Genomic DNA, 19,421 nt, shown 5'->3' on the forward strand with positions numbered 1-19,421 from the left:
ATATTTTATCTGATGAGGAAGAAAGGAAGAATTTTTTCTCATCTTTGTCATCCAAGATATGGATGACATGAATCTAAACCAGAACAGTCTTGCCATAGAGCTGGGCACATTAGATCTGAATTTGGCCTACTCTGACAACCTGATGGAACCATGTGTGTGACAAATGTTCTGAAAGACACAAATAGAAATCCATCCCAAACTACACACAGCACAGCTGTATCCTTACATCCCAGCTGATCAAATTGCAGTAGCAGCACTTCAGAAACATCACTGAATGATTCAGGCTGACCAAAATTTTTCTGAACTCTAAAGAAAATTACACAAACAAGCAGTCAGTCCTGAAAACTCAGCCCACATTTGTAGACAAAAAGTCTAAGCAAGCACAAGCTCAGAGGTGCTCTGGGACAACCTTTACTATTGTAAACAAAGAGCAACCATGTCTTCATTCAGCAGAATCCCAGATGTTACAGCTTCAGGCTTTCTCCCTGCCTTCCTCTAAAATTGATTTTCCCTTTCCCTTTCCCTTTCCCTTTCCCTTTCCCTTTCCCTTTCCCTTTCCCTTTCCCTTTCCCTTTCCCTTTCCCTTTCCCTTTCCCTTTCCCTTTCCCTTTCCCTTTCCCTTTCCCTTTCCCTTTCCCTTTTTCCTTTTCCTCCCTTTTTCCTTTTCCTCCCTTTTTCCTTTTCCTCCCTTTTTCCCTTTCCTCCCTTTTTCCCTTTCCTCCCTTTTTCCTTTGTCTTCTCTTTTCTCTGTACTTATGCATTCTCCTGTATCTCTACCATAGATGGTGATTATATCCATAGATTCCACGGAGCTTGTGATTTCAGCTCACGTGCTCAGTTATCTGCCATCATGAACCTCCTTGGGATGTGACTCCTGAGGATATCTTAACATGCCCAAAGCATATGCTTGGCAGCCCTGTTCCCAGACTGTGATTATGTAGAGGGAGTTTCTAAACCAGTGCAAAGCAGAAGTCTATTGAAAAAAGGAACAGTCCCTTGCTAGAAATAACTTCTGCAGTGTGTCAAGTTTCTGTAGTCAGAATGATTCATATTATGTTCCTTGAAATAATTTATAAACCTGTAGACTGAAAAGACTGCCAAAAATGAACCTTAGAGGGAAGTACAGGTTAATTAGAAATATTCTGACCCATGCTAGAGAAGAACAGATCTGAGGACCCAGACAATTGATGGACAATCTCTTTATGATCGATAGACAATAGCTTGGGCATCAAGGATATTTCTGAAGATCTGTAATACATAAATACAAGAAGTATCTTTCAGATAGGCTTTACTTTAAGGTGTGCTCTGAGATCTCTCAGGAAAATTATGCTTGAGAGAAGACTCTACTAGGCTCAGTGCTGTTAGCACCTTATGAGATGCCATTTTGTCCCTGAAATGCTGGTTTTGAAGGCTCTGCAGTCTGGAGGAAATAGGCATAACAGAAGTCTATGTTTCAAATTAAAAACCAAGCATGTTTAATACATGTTAAATCACACATTTTAGTGGAAGGTTTCACTAACTATTAGAACAAACTGCACAGAGTTGGTGGATTACTAGAAGCTTCTACATAAAACCTGCCAGCCTTTAGAGAGCCTATAGTATAATGTAATGCAAGACTAATAATTAGATTATTTTCTATGACGTGGCTTATATGGGAGATCAAACTAGGTAAGTGGTTCTATATGATCGTAAGAATCAACAAAAGAGATGAGTGAGGGATCCAAATAGAGTTATTCAGATTTGTTACATGCTAGGCATACTGATATACCCATAACAGAGCCTGGGGAGGCTCAGATTATTTATCCCTCAGTTTCAAAAGTCTCTACAGAATTTGAGGTGAGTGGCCAGCAGGAGTAGGGAAGTGATCATGCCCCTGTGCCCAGCACTGGTGAGGCAGCATCTCAAATGCTGGGGTCAGTTTTGGGCCATTCACTCCGAAAAGGACATGGAAGTGCTGGTGTGTGTCCAGAGAAGGGCAACAAAGCTGGTGAGAGTTATGGAGAACAGGTCAAGTTAGGAGCAGCTGAGTGGGCTGGGATTGTTTAGTCTGGAGAAGAGGAGGCTGAGAAGAGACCTCATTGCTCTCATCTCTCCCTGAAAGGAGGTTGGCGTGAGGTGGAGGTCAGTCTCTTCTTCATAGTATCAGGTGACAGAATGAGAGGAAATGGCCTGAAATTGTGCCAGGGGAGGTTTAGGTTGGATGTTAGGCAAAACCTTTTTCCTGCAAGAGTGGTCAGGTGTTGAAACAGGCTGCCCAGGCAGGTGATGGTGTCACCATCCCTGGAAGTGTTCAAGAAATGTCTGGACATGGCACTTTGGGACATGGTTTAATGGCTGTGGTGGTGGTAGACTGAAGGTTGGACACAATGATCTTGGAGGGCTTTTCCAACCTAAACAATTCTATGATTCTATGCTCTTAAAAGAATTTTATTCAGCAGGAGGGATATAAATTGCTAATTGTCAATAACCTTCTGTATCTCATTGCAGATCTGCAGTGGAAGTCCGGGCGTATGGCAGAGAGTCTAACAAATATGCCTCGTCACTCCCTCTACATCATCATTGGGGCTCTCTGCGTCGCGTTTGTCCTCATGCTGATCATCCTGATCGTGGGAATATGTCGCATCAGCCGGATTGAATATCAAGGCTCTTCCAGGCCAGCTTATGAGGAATTCTACAACTGCAGAAGCATTGACAGTGAATTCAGTAGTGCAATTGCTTCTATCCGACATGCCAGGTTTGTTCTGGGGAGGGTAATTGAAGAGAAATCTGTTACGAAATGTAATTGCAGTCCATGAGTACTACATCTAACTGCTGCTGGCAGAGAATGGGCTGCTTCACTGGAAAGACAGAATCACTGGCATTGCTCCTTGCTCTGGTTTTTTGATCCCTATTCTGTTCTCATCTGAGGCACAGTAACCCAGCACAGCTCCTTGAAAAGAGAGGGAGTTGTTCTGAATTTATTTGGTGTAACAGATGCAGAGTTCTTAGCCTGTAAGATCTTCTGTTTGGGATGTAAATGCTCTTTAACTGATACACACAAGTAATTTGCTTAGATAGGAAAGGCATGTTGGTTTTGTGACTAATTTACCACATGATTTTGTGATGCTTTCTTGAAATCCTTCATTTATGTGCTCCTGTTTTCCTCAAAAGTAGGATCTTTCCTATTTGTTTTCCTAGAGAAAGTAAATTTTTTTTACTTTAAATTTAATGGAGCATTTTCAATTCAGGGCATTGGTTATCAGAATAACACAAAAGTAGGACTGGAAGGAACTCAAGAGCTGGAAGGGAGCTCAAGGCTTACACTGATATAGCACCAGTTATGCCTAGCTCCCTGCCAACAATTGCTGAAAAACCTCCAAAGGAGTTGAATAGAGTTAGAAAGGGCTTTCTTTGCGTTGAATTAGGCTGTTCTTCAGGATGCCATGAAGAATAATTTATCATTGTTCCCTTTAATGACATATGTCAGGTGTTGTGGCCTCCTCCACTGGCCCCCCTTTTTTAAAAAAATACTGAAACCAGACAAACCCTGGAGTAAACTACTTCATTCTTCCATTATCTTCTACTGGATCATGTCAGCTTCTTTACCATCTCTCTGGGGCAGGCTCCAGATAGTCTTTCTTTGGTTGGCAAAGGTGGAAGTAGTTCTCCAGCTTGAGCTTTAATCTGTACCAAAAGAACTGAGTAATCACAGAATCACAGAATGCATTCAGTTGGAAGGGACCCTCAAAGGTCCTCTTGTCTAACCCTCCTGCAGTCAGCAGGGACATCTCCAACTAGATTAGGTTGCTCAGGGCACAATCAAATTTGACATTGAATGTCTCCAGGAATGGGGCCTCCACCTGGGCAACCTGTTCCAGTATTTCACCACTCTCATTGTAAAGAACTTCCTGCTAATGTCCAGCCTAAATCTACCCTGCTCCATTCTGAAACCATTGCCCCTCGTCCCATCACTACAAGCTTCTCTTAACAGCCCCTCCCCAGCCTTCCTGTAGGTCTCCTTCAGATATTGAAATGCACTGATAAGGTCTTCTTGGAACCTTCTCTTCTCCAGGCTGAACAGCCCTAACTCTTTCAGCCTGTCCTTGTAGGAGAGGTGTTTCAGCCCTCTGATCATCTTTGTGGCCCTCTTCTGGACCAGTGGGGTCTATCTCCATCTTGTGTTGGAGGCACAGAGCTGGACACAGCACTCCAGGTGAGGTCTCACCAGAGCAGAGTGGCAGAATCGTCTCTCTTGATCTGCTGCCCACACTTCTTTAGATGCAGCCCAGGATGTGATTTGCCATCTGGGTTGCAAGTGCATGTTGCTGGCTCCTGTCCAGCTTCTCATCTACCAGTACCCCCAAGTCCTTTTTTTGTAGGGCTGCTCTCAATCATCATCCCCAGCCTGTATTGATATCACCTCTTGCATTTTACTTCTGGCATTTCTTTTCAAACATCTCAAAACGAAACCTTCTTGCTCTTTTTCTCTCTTTTTTTTTTTTTTGGTTAATTTTCCATTACATTAGTGTCTGAAGACCCTCTGTGCCATTTTGCTTCCTAGCTAGTACTGCTTCTTCTGTATCTCACATCTCTCCTAATAAGTTATATGCCCTCCAGAGGGACTTGGACTGGCTGGAGAGGTGGGTTTAGGATAATCTCATGAGGTTCAATAAGGCAAAGTGCAAGGTCCTGCATCTAGGTCAGGGCAATCCTTGATATTTGGCCTTGCTGACAGCTGAAGTACTTTGAAAAGAAAAATAATTCTACCACAGATCAAGAAATATGTGGACAGGGAACTTCAGGCCATGGTTTAATGGTCATGATGCTCTTGGGCTGAGGGTTAGATTTGATGATGTTGGAGGTTTTTACCAACCAAAACAATTCTATGATTCTATGATAATAATTATTTTAATTTTGTCAGCAATTCTAGATTACTGAAAACAGATGAAAATTAAAGAGGAATAGTCAGGAAGTTGCATAAAAATCTTTGGCCTGAATATCATCCTCAAAATCTAAATTTTCTAAATGTCACCTTTCAGTATACACAAACTGATGTACACAGAATCACATAAGTTTAGGAGGGACCCTCAAAGATCATCTCCAATTGTCCTGGACATCTCCAACTAGAACAGATTGATGTAATGTGGTATAAAAGAAGGGGATAAAAAAGAATCCTTAGTGTGGATCGCTTTTCTGTGTTAATATTTTCTCTGCATCAGGTCCGTAAGGAAGGTAGTAGACCTGACCCTTTTTGGCCTCATTTTCCTGTGATCTTTTTTATTATTTAAAGCTCTTCTACTTGCTGTCAGAACACGTTAGTGATTTTCCCACTTTCACATTGCACTTTAAGCACCACATTTGTGTCTTAATAAATTATAAGAAGGGTGGTAGACTGTCCATGCAGTGTAAAAGGCATCTAATAGAGTTCTGGGTGTGTCAGCCCTGGGGCTCTGATGCCTCAGCTATAGTGGCTCTCTGTACAGGCAGATGCAGCCTGGTTCAGAACAGCCATGACTGCCCAGGAGGATGCTGCCAGCTGATGCCAGCCCAGGCAGCTGATGCGATCCTGTTGCTTGTGAACCTTTGCTAAGTGAGTGTGCTCATGTGGTATTGCACTATCCTAACTGCAGTTGCATTTTGCCAGTGTTTCAAATAGTGCACAGCTCGTTGATAATTTGAATGTGCTTCCCTAGTGGATGTCAAGTGAGCAGAGACTTCATCTTCTAAATATTTTGTCTATAGCTTATCACAGGATGTTAGGGGTTGGAAGTGACCTCCATAGATCATCGATCGAGTCCAAACTCCTGCCAAAGCAGGATCACCTAGAGAAGGTCACATAGGGACACATCCAGGAGGGTTTTGAATGTCTCTAGAGCAGACTCTACAACCTCTCTGGGCAGCCTGTTCCATTGTTCTGTCACCCTTAAATTAAAGAAGTTCCTCCTCATGTTTAGACGGAACTTCCTACATTCGTGTTTGTGCCTGTTACCCTTTGTCCTGTCACAGGGCACCACTGAAAAAAGACTGGTCCCATCCTCCTGACACCCATCCTGGAAGTATTTATAAGCATTTAAGAGATGCCCCCTCAGTCTTCTCTTGTCCAGACTAAAAAGCCCCAATTCTCTCAGTCTTCTCGTAAGGGAGATGTTCCAGTCCCCTCATCATTCTGTGGCCCTTTACTGTATCCTCTCCAGCAAGTCCCTGTCCTTTTTGAACTGGGGAGCCCAGAACTGGACACAGTATTCCACATGTGGCCTCACCAGGACAGTGTAGAGAGGGAGGACAATTTCCCTAGACCTGGTTGCCACACTCTTCTTGATGTGCCCCATGGGCCTTCTTGGCTGCAAGGGTACATTGTTGACTCATGGTCATCCTTATAACTCAATTCGGTCCACAACTATTGCATTTCCAGATGCAAATATTACACAGTTGTCTATTATTTACTTTTGTGAATGTATGTGATCTGACCTTAATATTGGTTGCTAGAGCATGCTCTGAAATAAAATTCTGGCCTGGCTGAAATGTTATCAGTTTCACTTCTCACCTTCTGCAGTCTCCCTATGTCCTGACCCTGCTGAATTCCACAGTGGAATTTCTGTTGTCTTTGATATGGGATCTGCTTCTCATTTGCAAGATGTGATGGGGTTTTTTTGATACATGGTTCTGTACTTCTGGCAGGTTGCAATACAATTTACCTAGACTCTCTGGGTTTGTTTCTACTGCGTGCTGTACCTCAGTGAGTTGTTGCCGTGAACTCTTTCATGCTGTTTTGTCACCAAAGGCTTTTTTTGCTTCCAGGTTTGGCAAGAAATCCCGGCCTGCAATGTATGATGCAACCCCCATTGCCTATGAAGATTACAGTCCAGATGACAAACCTCTGGTTACACTGATCAAGACGAAAGATTTGTAATCTAGTGTTATCTTTTTTTGGATTATTTTTCAAAAGGATGGGCTACTAACCTGATTTAAATATTTTTAAGAAGAAAGCATAAGTAATTTAAACCATTAGATGCTTTAGACTATTTAAGAACCAATTTTCTGCAGCTTTTAGTTTGGAAAAATATTTTGAAACAGAATTTGTGAACTTCATTAACTACATTTTAATGTACCTTGAGCTCTAAAAACTATAAGCTTATGATAGTGTGTGCTTTTCTCTTGGTAGACACTATTATTAAACCCAGAAGAGTTTCTTGTGGTTGTTTCAGAACAGAAAATGATACTTAATGAGGAGTTCTTTATGACATGTCAGTGCCAGCTTTCTCAGTAGAGGTAGGAAAAATGTGAAGCATAATATGATATATAATATATCCATTAATTAAAAAAAAGTCTAAAATGTTTGTGTTGTGAAAACGAAACTAGTAAAAATTATTACTCCTAATCTGAATGAATTAGCTTTTGCCTTATTCCATGCATGGATAGATAACCTGTTTCTCCATTATTTCCTGAAACTTGCTGAAACATACTCCTGAGTTCATGTTTGACATTTTTGTAAAGGTATTCAGACTAGGCCTTGTAAAATAATTAAAGTGCCTCTTGAGGCAATGTAAGGCCATGATCCTTTCAACACTGAAACCAATGGAGGAACTTCTATTGACTTCAGTGCTCATGGGATTATATCCCACAATTGGACTGAATCTATATTTTTCTTTAAAGTTTTTTATATTGTGAGTAAACTAAGCATATGGTTTGAGTTGTTTGTTTCCTAAAGGTTGTTGACGTACAGTATCGTTCCATGACCTATTGTGTGTTTCTCATAGTGCTTCTTATTTAGGATCAGTATTGGGGGGTTGTGGCTGTATTTGATTGCTCACAGGCTTCATCAAATTCTTGCTTATTTAAGAAAATATTGAATAAATGTTATCAAGTGAAGATTGCAGCTGTTTCTTTGCTTTTCTTACTCTTGTTGAAAGTGCAGTGCTTTGTCTCAGGCAGTCCTTCCCTTTACTTGCAGCCACTGACATCTTCACACCTCAGATCAGCCACTGAAGACAAATCTAATTAGGAACTGTAATAATGAAAAAGCTGCCACAGGTTTTGCTGTCTTGTTTAGGTGAGCAGAGTCCATCTGGCTGTTACTTCTAGGTTTGAATTTCATTATTACGATGGCTTCTAGTTACAGTCATAGCAATTGAATTGTTTGCCACATCTTGCACAATTAGTGCTGACAAGAGTTAGACAAATTATTGCAAATGAGACTGTTAGAGTTGATAAAATATTATAATGTTTATTATGAGGTTACATTCTAGTGGAGCACCAGAAACCAACCAACCAACCAAACCAACCCAGCAGATATGGGCAAAATCCGAAAATTGTAAGGAAAGCAAATGAAAATCTATTTTAATGGAATCAGTAACTGTTAAGGAGAAGCACCGCTCAGATGATCCTTTTGTCCTTTGGAATGGCATGGGCTTGGATGGCCAATATGCAGGTTAGTAACACCATGCTGTGTTGGAATGATGGAAATGCCCAATGCATCTGAGAAATCCAGACTGCCTTTCCTGGTGACCCATATCTGCTACCACGGGCCTTCGATGTTATTGGCCCAAGACAATCATTACTAGTAAGAGACCTAAAGAAACTAATTTCAAGCTCCTCTTTCATTCTTCAGGCACAAGTGTCTATGACAAAGGCTGGGCATTTGCACCTGGTGGCTGTCACGACTTCTAGGAATATGTCAAGAACAACTGTACCCTATGCCATTATTTGTAGCTTATGTGAAATGGGGAAATGTGTTGTTATCATTGATTCGTTAAATCTATTAGAAAGGAAATACTCATTCTTCAGCATTTTTGGCCTTTTCATAGAATCATAGAATGGTTTGGGTTGGAAGGAAACTTCAAGTTAATCTAGTTACAACCCCCACTCCCATGCTGTGGGCAGGGACACCTTCAACTAGAACAGGTTGCTCAAGGCCCTGTCCAACTTGGCCTTGAACACCTCCAGAGAGCAGGCAACCACAACCTCCCTGAGCAACCTGTTCCAGTGTCTCCCCACCCTCACTGTAAAGAATTTCTTCCTAATCTCCAGTCTAAATCTCCCCTCCTCCAGTTCAAAGCCATTTCCCCTCCTTCTGTCACTACAGGCCTTTGTAAAAAGTCATTCCTCAGCTTTCTTATAGGCTCCCTATATATTTTCCCTACTGGAAAGCTGCTACAAGGTCTGCCCAGAGCCTTCTCTTCTCCAGGCTAAAGTAGTCATAAATAGTTATAAAATAGCAGTTTATCTGTGAAGATCTCCAAGTCTAAACAAAACAGGAAAACAAGCAACTCGGTTGTTCTAGGGAATATACATATTAATAGTCCATGTTTTACAAGAGAGATGTTGCAATGAGCAGAAGCTCTTCTGCATACAAATCACATCTTCATAGTGACTCTTGACCATCCTATACTTCTCTCTAGTGACTGACTTGAAAGAATTTGTGATGAGCTATTTTCCTGTCAGCTTGCAGCCTCTAGCCTCTGTAAATCATCCTGTGCTTCCCATGAATTGTGCTGTGAAAATTACTTTTGCCCCTTCCAATTTATTTTATTGAACTTCACTGGCACGTTATGCATTCACTGTGCCTGAATCCCTGCACTTCTGAGCTATTTGTGAGGCACAGCACTGCCTGCCAGATGGAGCAGCCCTCTCACCTGGAGGGGACAAACTCATCCTGAGTTTTCATCCCAGCTCTGAAGCTGCTAGAACAACCTGGTTACTGTTTGAGACTGGAACTAGGTGATCTTTACAGCCCCTTCCAATCCAAACCATTCTATGGTTCTGTGTGTAGCATGTCTCTCTGAGGATATATATGAGTGCAAAGGACACTGGTTATTTTATATCCTTTTCCTAAACTGGAGGAGGTTTGTTCTGTGTAAGGAGTGAATCACAGAATGGTTTGGGTTGGAAGGAACCTTAAAGATCATGTAGTTACAACCCCAACACCAACATGAACAGGTACACCTCCCACTAGACCAGGCTGCTCAAGGTCCTTCCCAACCTGGCCTTGATCACTTTCAGGCAAGGGGCACCCACAACCTCCCTGGCCAATCTGTTCCAGTGTCTCACATCCTTCACTGTAAATAATTGCTTCCTAATCTCCAGTCTAAATCTCCCCTTTTCCAGCTCAAAGCCATTGCCCCTTGTCCTATTACCAAAAGCCCTTGCAAAATGTCCCTCTCCAGCTTTCTTGTAGGACCCCTTCAGGTACTGAAAGGCCACTATACGGTCTCCCCAGAGCCTTCTCTTCTCCAGGATGCACACCCCCAACTCTGTCAGCCTGTCCCATAGGGGAGGTGTTCCTCCTCTGATGATCTTTGTGGCCTCCTCTGATGATCTTTGTGGCCTCCTCTGAACTTGCTCCAACAATTCCACACCCTTCTTGTGTTGGGGGCACCAGATGTATAGATAGATACAGATGTATAGCAAATACCACCTACCATTAATGTACCACACATGTTGTTTTTGCTGTAAATCATTCAGATGCAGAAAAGGGTGATTGTATGTGCCCTTCCCCCTGGCAGCAGGCTGACATCCTTCAGCTCCTCCTGCAGATGGGGACAAGTCTCCAGAGTTGTCATTAACCTCCTGTACTTGTGTGCTCCCAAGTTTACCTCCTTTTTATCTTTGTCTTCCCTCTGAAAATAGGAGAACATCCCTGAGTGTGTTTTCCCCCAGCAGCATGGATGTCTATTCTTTTTGTTGAAGTTTCGTTCAATCACAGCATTGATGTTTTCATCCTATTTAGCTTAATTTCTGGAAACAGCTTGACTTTTCTCCAGCAGGGCTTTCTTGAGAAACACCTGAAGAGATATGACATTCCTGAAGATACATAATTTCTCTTTTGATAGACACCTCATAAGGAATAAATTCAGCACTTCTGAACATTATTCTCTGTGTGGATGGCTGAGAGGAATTAAACTTCCCTTTCTCACTCGTCTTGCCTAGAGGCCACCTCACATGGGTAAATCCCTTTTTGTCCAAAATTTCTCTGAGTGTCCTTTCTCATTTTGCTCACAGCTGCTTAGCTTTTGCACACTGCATCAGAGCTGTGCCCCATCCTTACAACTGAGCAATCCAGCCCATCCTCCTTTTGGGTGTCTCTGGCTCAGGTTCTGTGTGAGCTCTTTGCTGCATGACCAGCTTTGGGAGCATCTTTTCTTTCTCTGCTGCCATGTTTCCAAGGTTCATGAGCTGCGTACTACTGAAGGGGGCCTACAAGAAAGCTGGGGAGGGACTTTTTAGGATATCAGGTAGTGATAGGACTAGGGAGAATGGAATAAAGCTGGAAGGGGGGAGATTCAGGCTGGACATGAGGAAGAAGTTCTTCACCATGAGAGTGGTGAGAGCCTGGAATGGGTTGCCCAGGGAGGTGGTTGAGGCCCCATCCCTGGAGGTGTTTAAGGCCAGGCTGGATGAGGCTCTGGCCAGCCTGATGTAGTGTGAGGTGTCCCTGCCCATGGCAGGGGGGTTGGAACTAGATGATCCTTGTGGTCCCTTCCAACCCTGACTGATTCTATGATTCTATGATTCTACTGACCAAGTTGAAACTGATACTTCTATGTGACTCTGCTCTAATATTCCTGACCTCAAAAGAAATGCAGAAGCATGGGCCTCCCATGGACTATTTCTTCCTGATTGAACATGGAAGGACAGTCAAAACCAGTTCAATTCAAGGAAAGGTTTAGTTTCTCAGGCCATTCCCCACTATGAATAGTTTATCAAGAGCTAATGAGTTCTGACACATTCCTAACTTAAGAAATGGAAATGTCAGGGCAGTCCAATGTGTGCCCAAACCCTCTCTTCAAAACTGTTGGCTACCAAGAGAGAGATGTTCTGCGTTATGGATTTCAGGCACCTTTTATTTAGTAACAAAAAAGTGACTCTGAGGGATTGTTTATTTAAAATACTTTTTATCTCTCAGAGGGTATTTCCCCTGTGAAATGCTCTGCTCAAGCAGATGAACTTAGCTAGTGCCAAATGAGAGGTATGAAGCTGATCTGCTTTATCTCCTCTTTGCAATTTTGTCTTCTGTTTCCTGAGACTTTGGCTGAGCATCTTCCCAACGCTGTAGTTGTGGGGGGTCAGGAGGGATGACATAAGGCAAATTAGACTCCAAGCCACCTTTATGTCTGTCTTAAACATCTAATCAAGGAAGATGGGACCAGCTCTGACATCACAGCAATCAGAATATTCCACTGCCTGAAATAGCTGGAGATTGTTACAAAGATGGGCAGTGTGCTCTCTGCTCCCACCAGCTCCTTCTCAGTCTCATCTGCTGCTGACCAGAGAGGCCTCACTCAGAAGCAGTCTTTGTATTTCTCGACTCTTCCATCTCTGCTTGCAGTAGAGGTGATCCCTTTTGTGCAACCTCTGTGCTGCAGAGGACACTCTGGGACCCCGCATCTGAATCCTTCATATTTTGGAAGATCTCTGATTAGGTGAAGGTAACTCATGTAGATGGACATGTGGTCAACCAGTGAAAACAATGAAAACTTCAAAGTGGTCAGGCCACATCTAACCTCATCTGGGCTCAGTTGGCTTCATTTCTTCTAGGGTGCAAAATGGATAACAAAAATGACCTTTGTGGAAAAGTCAGCTTTCTCTCCTGTTATGAATTCCTGTTCAAAATCCTCCTATTCCTGATCCAGGCCAGGATGTTGTTGGCCTTCCTGGTCACCTGGGCAAATTGCTGTCTCATGTTCATCTGGCTGTCAACCAGCACCTCCAGGTCCTTTTCTGCTGGGCAACTTTCTAGCCACTCTACCCCAGGCCTGTAGCGTTGCCTGGGGTTGTTGTGACCTTGTGCTATGCCACTTTGATTTTCTGCCCCTTGTGTGCTTTGACATGCTCTGACATCAGTGTTTTATCTGTACCAGGTGCTGATTGTAGAGGACAGTGAGCAATTTACACAAATGACAGTGATACTGTGATATAGCCTCTTACAGCCTCTGCCATGAATGTCTCAGCAGTGTAAGGTGACAGTGACCTGCGTTTAGCTGTGAAAGAAGCAGCACCTGTATGCACAGGTGTTTGCAGGAGGATTTGGATGGTTGTAACAGTGGTTCTTTACATCCTTGTGCTCAAGTGTGGTTAGTTTCTACATCTCCCAGCTTGCCACATAGCTGACCTGTATGCCTATGAATAACTAGTGAGTATGTGTCACTGACAAAGGAAGTGTGGCTTCTACTAAACTTCCTGTTTTCAGGGATAAACTTGGGTAGTTCAAAATTGTGAAATCTGCACCACAGATTGCCAACCCTTTTTCTTGCTATACTGTTACTCTGCCAACCCAAATTTTGAACTGTTAAAAGTCTCTTTTCTTGATATTTTTTTCTTCTTCTGTGGGAATATCCAGAGCATAGAAAATTAGCCAAATATTTATTTATCACCTATGATGCTTCACTCCTTTTTATAATTCCATTGTCTTCAGTGTTCTCTCTAAAAACATCCCATCTTTATAGACATTATTCTTCTCTCATTTATGGTGTTAAAACTCAGAAATAATTTAAATTAAGTTCACAGAATCTCATCTGTACAACTCAGAAGAGTCATGGACAGGAGTTGTGAAGATGCTATGGATTTAGCTTGGTATAAAACTCAAGTGAAGGGTTGACTGCAACCTCTGTACAGATTTGTGGAGGTCCATATTTCTGTTTATCACAAACAAATAAGTATTTAATAATCACCAGAGGTAATTCACAAATAACGACAACACAGCCAAAGGTGCACAGAAGTGACAGGAGTCTGTCTTTACAGGGCTTATTTAAAGTTGTTCTAGATCTAGGAGAGAACAAACAGGTCAGTATCTGGCATTTGTCAGCCTGAAGATTTTATGATGGTGGTTTTCTGCTGCTTCAAGATTAATTGATGCAGTAAGAATCATAGAATTCTAGGCTTTGGAAAGGATCTCCAGACATCAGGTCCAACCCTTCTGCAAAACAAGACCACTTAGGGCAGGACACACAGGAATGTGTCCAGGCAGGTTTTGAAGCTCTCTAGAGAAGGAGACTGCACAACCTCTCTGGGCAGCCTGTTCCAGAGCTCTGTCACCCTCATAGTAAAAAATCTTGTTCTCATGCTGAGACTGAGACTGAGTTTACATCCATTGCCCCCCATCCTGTCACTAGATGTCACCAAAAAGAGACTGGCTCCATCCTCCTGACAGCCACCCTTCAGATACCTGTAGACATTGGTAAGGTCCCCTCTCAACCTTCTCTTCTCCAGATTAAACAGCCCCAGGTCTCTCAGTCTTTCCTTGCAAGAGAGATCCTCCAGTCCATGAATCATCCCTATAGATCTTCATTGAGTTCTCTCCAGTAGTTCCCTGTCCCTCTTGAACAGGGCAGCCCAGAACTGTACACAATATTTCAGGCGTGGTCTAACTAGGGCTGAGTAGAATGGGAGGAGAACCTCTCTTGACCTGCTGGACACACTCTTCTTAATGCACCTGGTGGAGTTGAGCTTTTTTGGGTATGTTAACACAAGATTTACTGCTCAAGGTTGTCTGGGAATCATCACTGTCCCTGCAAGGAGGTGTCTGCCTGTGAGCTGTATCACTGCCTTGATGGGAGCACTCTCTGGGGAGGGGAGGACTTCTCCTCCTGACCTGTCTCTCTGGCCTTTCCTCTGCCCCTGCATGTCACCACCACATCTAAACCTCTCTGTCTCTGGCTTTTGTGGGGCTCTAAGCCTTGAGTTTTTCTCCCTACTCATCCTCACCACTTCCACCCTCTCAGTCCCACTTTCTCTGCAGACACATCCTGCTTATTGCCCCCATGCCCTAGGTAGCTCAGCCGTCCCTTGTACTGCAGCTGAAGCCTGGTGACAGTGACCGGCCTGCCCTGCCTCTCCCCATTCCCACACCTGTGTGCCCCCCTGTCCAAAGGGGCTGGTGCCCAGCCTATAGCCCTTAGCAATGTCCATCTGCACCTCCAGCTTTCCATAGGCAGCCCCTGCTTTGTAGGGGTTGGCCTGGATTTCCCACCCCAGAGCTCCCATAGATGGCACAAGACAGTGTGCTGCCTTCGACTGGGAGCTGATGCAGCCACAGCCACAGGGCTGCTGCCAAGACCCACAGGCTCAGTCCTTCTTTGCTGATGCTGCTAGGAAAAAGGGGCATGGTCAGCACTGCTCTCAGGGGGTTGGCAGCCCTGAAAGTGTGACTCTGTGTGCCCTGGGAAGAACAAAACCAGCTTGGCCCTTTATTATCATATATTTTTGTCCTGCACAGAGCTAATGTGGCCTTTTCAATGCATGCAGCAGCTTTCCTTCTGTGCTTGTTGACCTACCACGGCTTTGGTGGCTTATTTTCACTGCTGCTGTGAGTAGGACAGTACAATGCCAATGTGATGGAGAAGTGACACCACACACCTGTCTTTCTAAAGATGGAGCAAAATGGTGAAAAGGAAAAAGGCTTATCACATAAACGTGGCCAAATAGGACACTATCTGTGCATTGCATGCGTTATTTAGTCCCGGGCATCTTCAGAATCATCCTCCAAATTATTTTGGGTAGAGGAAGAAAAGTAGCTGTCCTGGTATTTGGGGTAGGCAGTAGGAAACTGCAGCTGAAGAGGAAATCAGGAACACACTCTCTTTGGCACCAACAGAGGTCATTAAGGACACCTGGTTGCCATGGGAACCCCAGCAAGAACTTCTCAAACAAGTTGGAAAACAGGATATCATGGTGAATGTTAAAATATGGTTGTTAAAGGAAACAGTTTGAGTTACTAAACATTTTCTCAAAAAGATATCAGAAAACCCATACAATGCACCTGGTGGCATTCCTCTGTGCAAGGATGCTGCATTTGCTTGGAGCCAAATTCACAACATGTTTAAGAGTAACAAGTGTATTTAGATTTTGGAAATATGTTATTAATTACAGCACTCTGCAGAATATTACGTTTGCTAATTAGGCAAACCCTGACTCTGCAAAGGCAAAGCTAAGGTAAGCTGAATTCTTAAGGAACAAAAAGACATGCTTAATGAGTTGTGTCTGCTTGCGCAATTGTGTCATCAAAAAGAGGATCTTGGAGACAGGATTTTCGAAATCTGCATGGTATTTGGGGAAGCAGCATTTAAAGAACTGAATGACTCTTCCAGTCATGTTTCTGTGAGTGCTCCCAAAGCTAAATGGAACTTCTGAAGTAGAGTAATTCATTTGGAACAGCAATTAGAAAATTTTAGTTAATTAAAAAGGCAACATCTACAGTTAAAAAAAAAACATTTTTTTTTAATTTGCACAGGCAGAGAAGTTGTGTTGCAATAAACACCTTACATTAGGGTATGATATGGTGCAAAAGAAAGACAAATAAGTAGGAGACATTGAGAGAGAAAAATATCCTGGAGTCACTGGAAATGCTTTAAATTTACTATGTGAATAAAAGTGAAATTGGTCCTGTTGCATCATATATTCCCTTTTAAAACGCAAAAACTCCCTTGGCTCCAGTATTTTTGTCCTTGTGTTTTGTACTGTGAGCACAGTAGTGAAGAACATTGAGAGAAGTTGGACTAATCTGTGTGGTGTATTGCAGTCCTCAGAAATAATTGTCATAATATTAATTCATTACAAGAATAAAAATGCCACAATTCGGCACAGTAAAAAGAAAATGCATTAAAAAAATATCTGTATCTTCTTACAGACACGTTCTGGCACATGGTACATCCTGGAAAGATTAATTCAAAGTATTTATCTAAGCAAAAGATCTCCGACTGGTTGGAAGCAGGACTTGCCTAATACAGAACAGCTTAGAGACCCAATAAAAAATGATGTTTGGATTAAAGTATTAGAAAGTCTAGGTAAAAATTACCTCATCTTAGTGAGACTGTGACATGAAGTCACCCAAGTTTAACTGATCGTTTCCTTAGCTGTGCTCTGGCTGGTGCCTGGCCAGCCCAGCAGCTCCAGGTCCAGCCAGGAAATCGATCTTCCTGCAGAGATGTTTCAGGGATGAATTTTCTGGCAGGGCTATAACCTATGTGGTGCTCCTGGAGACCAAACAAACCTGAGCAGGGTGACTCTGTGGCTATTATGTCCCCACAGTGTTGTTTGCTGTCTTGGTGAAGAGTAAGGCTTGGGGAGGGTGTACACAGATTGCTTTTTAATCAACTAGTTTGATTTCAAAAATTTGCAGTCAAGCTGCTCCTGGCCACCAGTAAGCATGTTCTTAAAATCCTCTCATACAACTCAGCCTTAACTTTATCTGCTCTCACATCCTTTTGGAAATGGAGTAAGTGACTTTTCTTGTTTGATCTAGTAGCATGTCACCCATCTCCCAGCACACATGGATTTTCCTCTGTTTTAGTTTGTATGAAAGTTGTGTAAAGAGAGAAGCAGCCATCAGCCCTAAAGTTGGTCTCCTTCTAATAATTGCAGATCCTAATCTTCCCTTGTGCACCATGGCTGCTGACAGCCAGATTTTGCCTGTGCCTAGCAGTGATGGCAGATGGATTTGCCCATGCGGGAAGGATGAGTGACACTGCTTCAGAGGTCACTTCAGGAAGAGCAAGGCTCTTGCAAAATGCCTTCATGAAAGAGTCCAAGCATCAACTGGAAGAAACAAGAGGGTGGAAGGGACACAGGACAACTGGAGAAAGCTCTGGTAGGTGCCTCTTAAAGTAACAACATTGTTTAGGTACTTTAGGAGGTTTTGTCTTTAACCTTCTGGAGAGTAAAAGAGGGCTCAGGTCTGGTATTTTCCCTTTTACTGCTCCAAGGGATGTCTTGTGGTGGTGTAGGGTGCTGTTAGGCAACAGCTTGTTTGGGGCCGGTGACAGCATCGCCCACCTGCCAAGCAGGTTCTGTGGATTGGGCCCATCTAAGGAGATGGAAACATTATATCAGATAATTGTGAAGGTGACGGGAATGTTGCAATTCATATTACTTAGTTTTGTAACTGCTAATTTTCCCTACACATCTGTATGGTAGTGGGAACTGAGAGTGGTGCTGTAACTGTAGTGTGGCTTGGGAAGGCTGCAGTGTGGGTCAGTCTCAGCATGCCCGGGTGGGAGGGGAGTGTGTGTGTGTGGAACCGGAGGAGATGAGTTTTTGCACCCAGTCAAGACAGCCCAGTCAACTGCAAGTGCTGTGTCTTAGTCTACTGCTCCTTATGCTGCTGGGATTAGGGGCTGGAAATGGTGGCATTTCGGGCACTGCTGCGGTTCAGGCCTTGCACAGGGCAGGGAGTTGGAGGAGTTCAAAGCTTTGTTGTGATGCAAAGATGAACACCGTGCTGCTTGCTGTAGCTTCAGCTGGGCTGGGGCAGCTCCCCATAGCACTGTGACCCTGCTCCTCCAACTGCACTCAAACGTAGCATCAGAAGTTCAGGCTGCTTTTGGGGAAAGGTGGTTGAGAATTTGATTCTCTCTACAGCTACCTGAAAGAAGGGTGTAGCGAGGTGGGGATTGGTCTCTTCTCCCTAGGTGACAGAACAAGAAGAAATGGCCTGAAATTATGCCAGGGGAGGTTTAGGTTGGGTATTAGAAAAAAAAATCTTTTCTGCATGAGTGGTCAGAACAGGCTGCCCAGGGAGGTGGTTGTGTCACCATCCCTGGAGTTGTTCAAGAACCGTGTGGACATGGCACTTCAGGACCTATTTTGATGATGGTGGTGGTGTTAGGTCGATGTTTGGACTCGATGATCTTTGAGGTCTCTTCCATATGGGGTATGGAAGAAGAGGCAGATCCCAAAGTCTGTCCTTTACCTTGCCAGAGCTGCCAGCTGAGCACGGCCTTGTCTCTAGTGATGTGAGGAACCTTCAGTCACCCCGGAGGACCAAGAAGGCAGGAGGGACCCTGACCCTGCCGGTGGCTCCCTGTGTTCCGTGCCCCTTTGGTGCCATCAGCAACCTGGGCAGCGGTACGGCCTTAAGAGTAGGGTAGTGTCCTGCCGCCTTGGCAGCAGCCTGGCAGAACGGGGGGAAGAAGTTTCAGCTCTTGTGAGGGATGCGGCCTCTGGGGACGGCTCAGCAGAGAAACCCTCTGTCCTCCGAGGGGCGAAAGATATCGGTGACCCGCGGGCTGGGTCGGAAGTCAGAGATTTCTGCGCCGCTCCGCTTCCCTTACTCCCCAAGGAGCGGCTGCAGGTGGAGACCACGCCGCGAGCTGGCAATGCCGAGGCGGGGGAATGCCGCGCCAGGAGGTGCCGTGCCGAAGGGTGTCCCCACACAGCCCCCGCCCCGCCGCGGTGGCCACGGCTGGGCGGGGCGCCGGCAGGGGCGCGCGCCCGGGAGAGAGCAATTCGCGCACGGAGGGCGCTCGGCAGCGCCTCCCGCCGCTGCGGCACCATGTGGCAGCCGGCCACGGAGCGGCTGCAGGTAATGGGCGCGGGGCGGGGGAGCCTGGCGAGCGGCCCGGGGAGGGCTGAGGCGGGGGAGGGGGGAACTGTGGTGGCGCGAGAGTGGTCAGTCAGGTACCGGGAGTTTGTTGCAACTTCTTCCCCGCGTTGGCTCCGCGGGTGGGTGT

At 44.4% G+C, this 19,421-nt stretch overlaps 1 protein-coding gene across 1 annotated transcript in view; it reads left to right on the forward strand.

The window, feature by feature from the left end:
• Positions 1 to 6,889, forward strand: part of DNER (delta/notch like EGF repeat containing) — an 83,702-nt gene extending 76,813 nt beyond the window's left edge. Inside the window, exons 12-13 of the mRNA XM_054386120.1 lie at positions 2,488 to 2,734; positions 6,778 to 6,889. Of these exons, the coding sequence (XP_054242095.1) occupies positions 2,488 to 2,734; positions 6,778 to 6,889 (359 nt within the window). The remainder of the gene's footprint in view (positions 1 to 2,487; positions 2,735 to 6,777) is intronic.
• Positions 6,890 to 19,421: the final 12,532 nt, after the last annotated feature.

The sequence above is a fragment of the Indicator indicator genome, chromosome 13, assembly GCF_027791375.1.
Source record: "Indicator indicator isolate 239-I01 chromosome 13, UM_Iind_1.1, whole genome shotgun sequence".
Lineage (NCBI taxonomy): Eukaryota > Metazoa > Chordata > Aves > Piciformes > Indicatoridae > Indicator > Indicator indicator.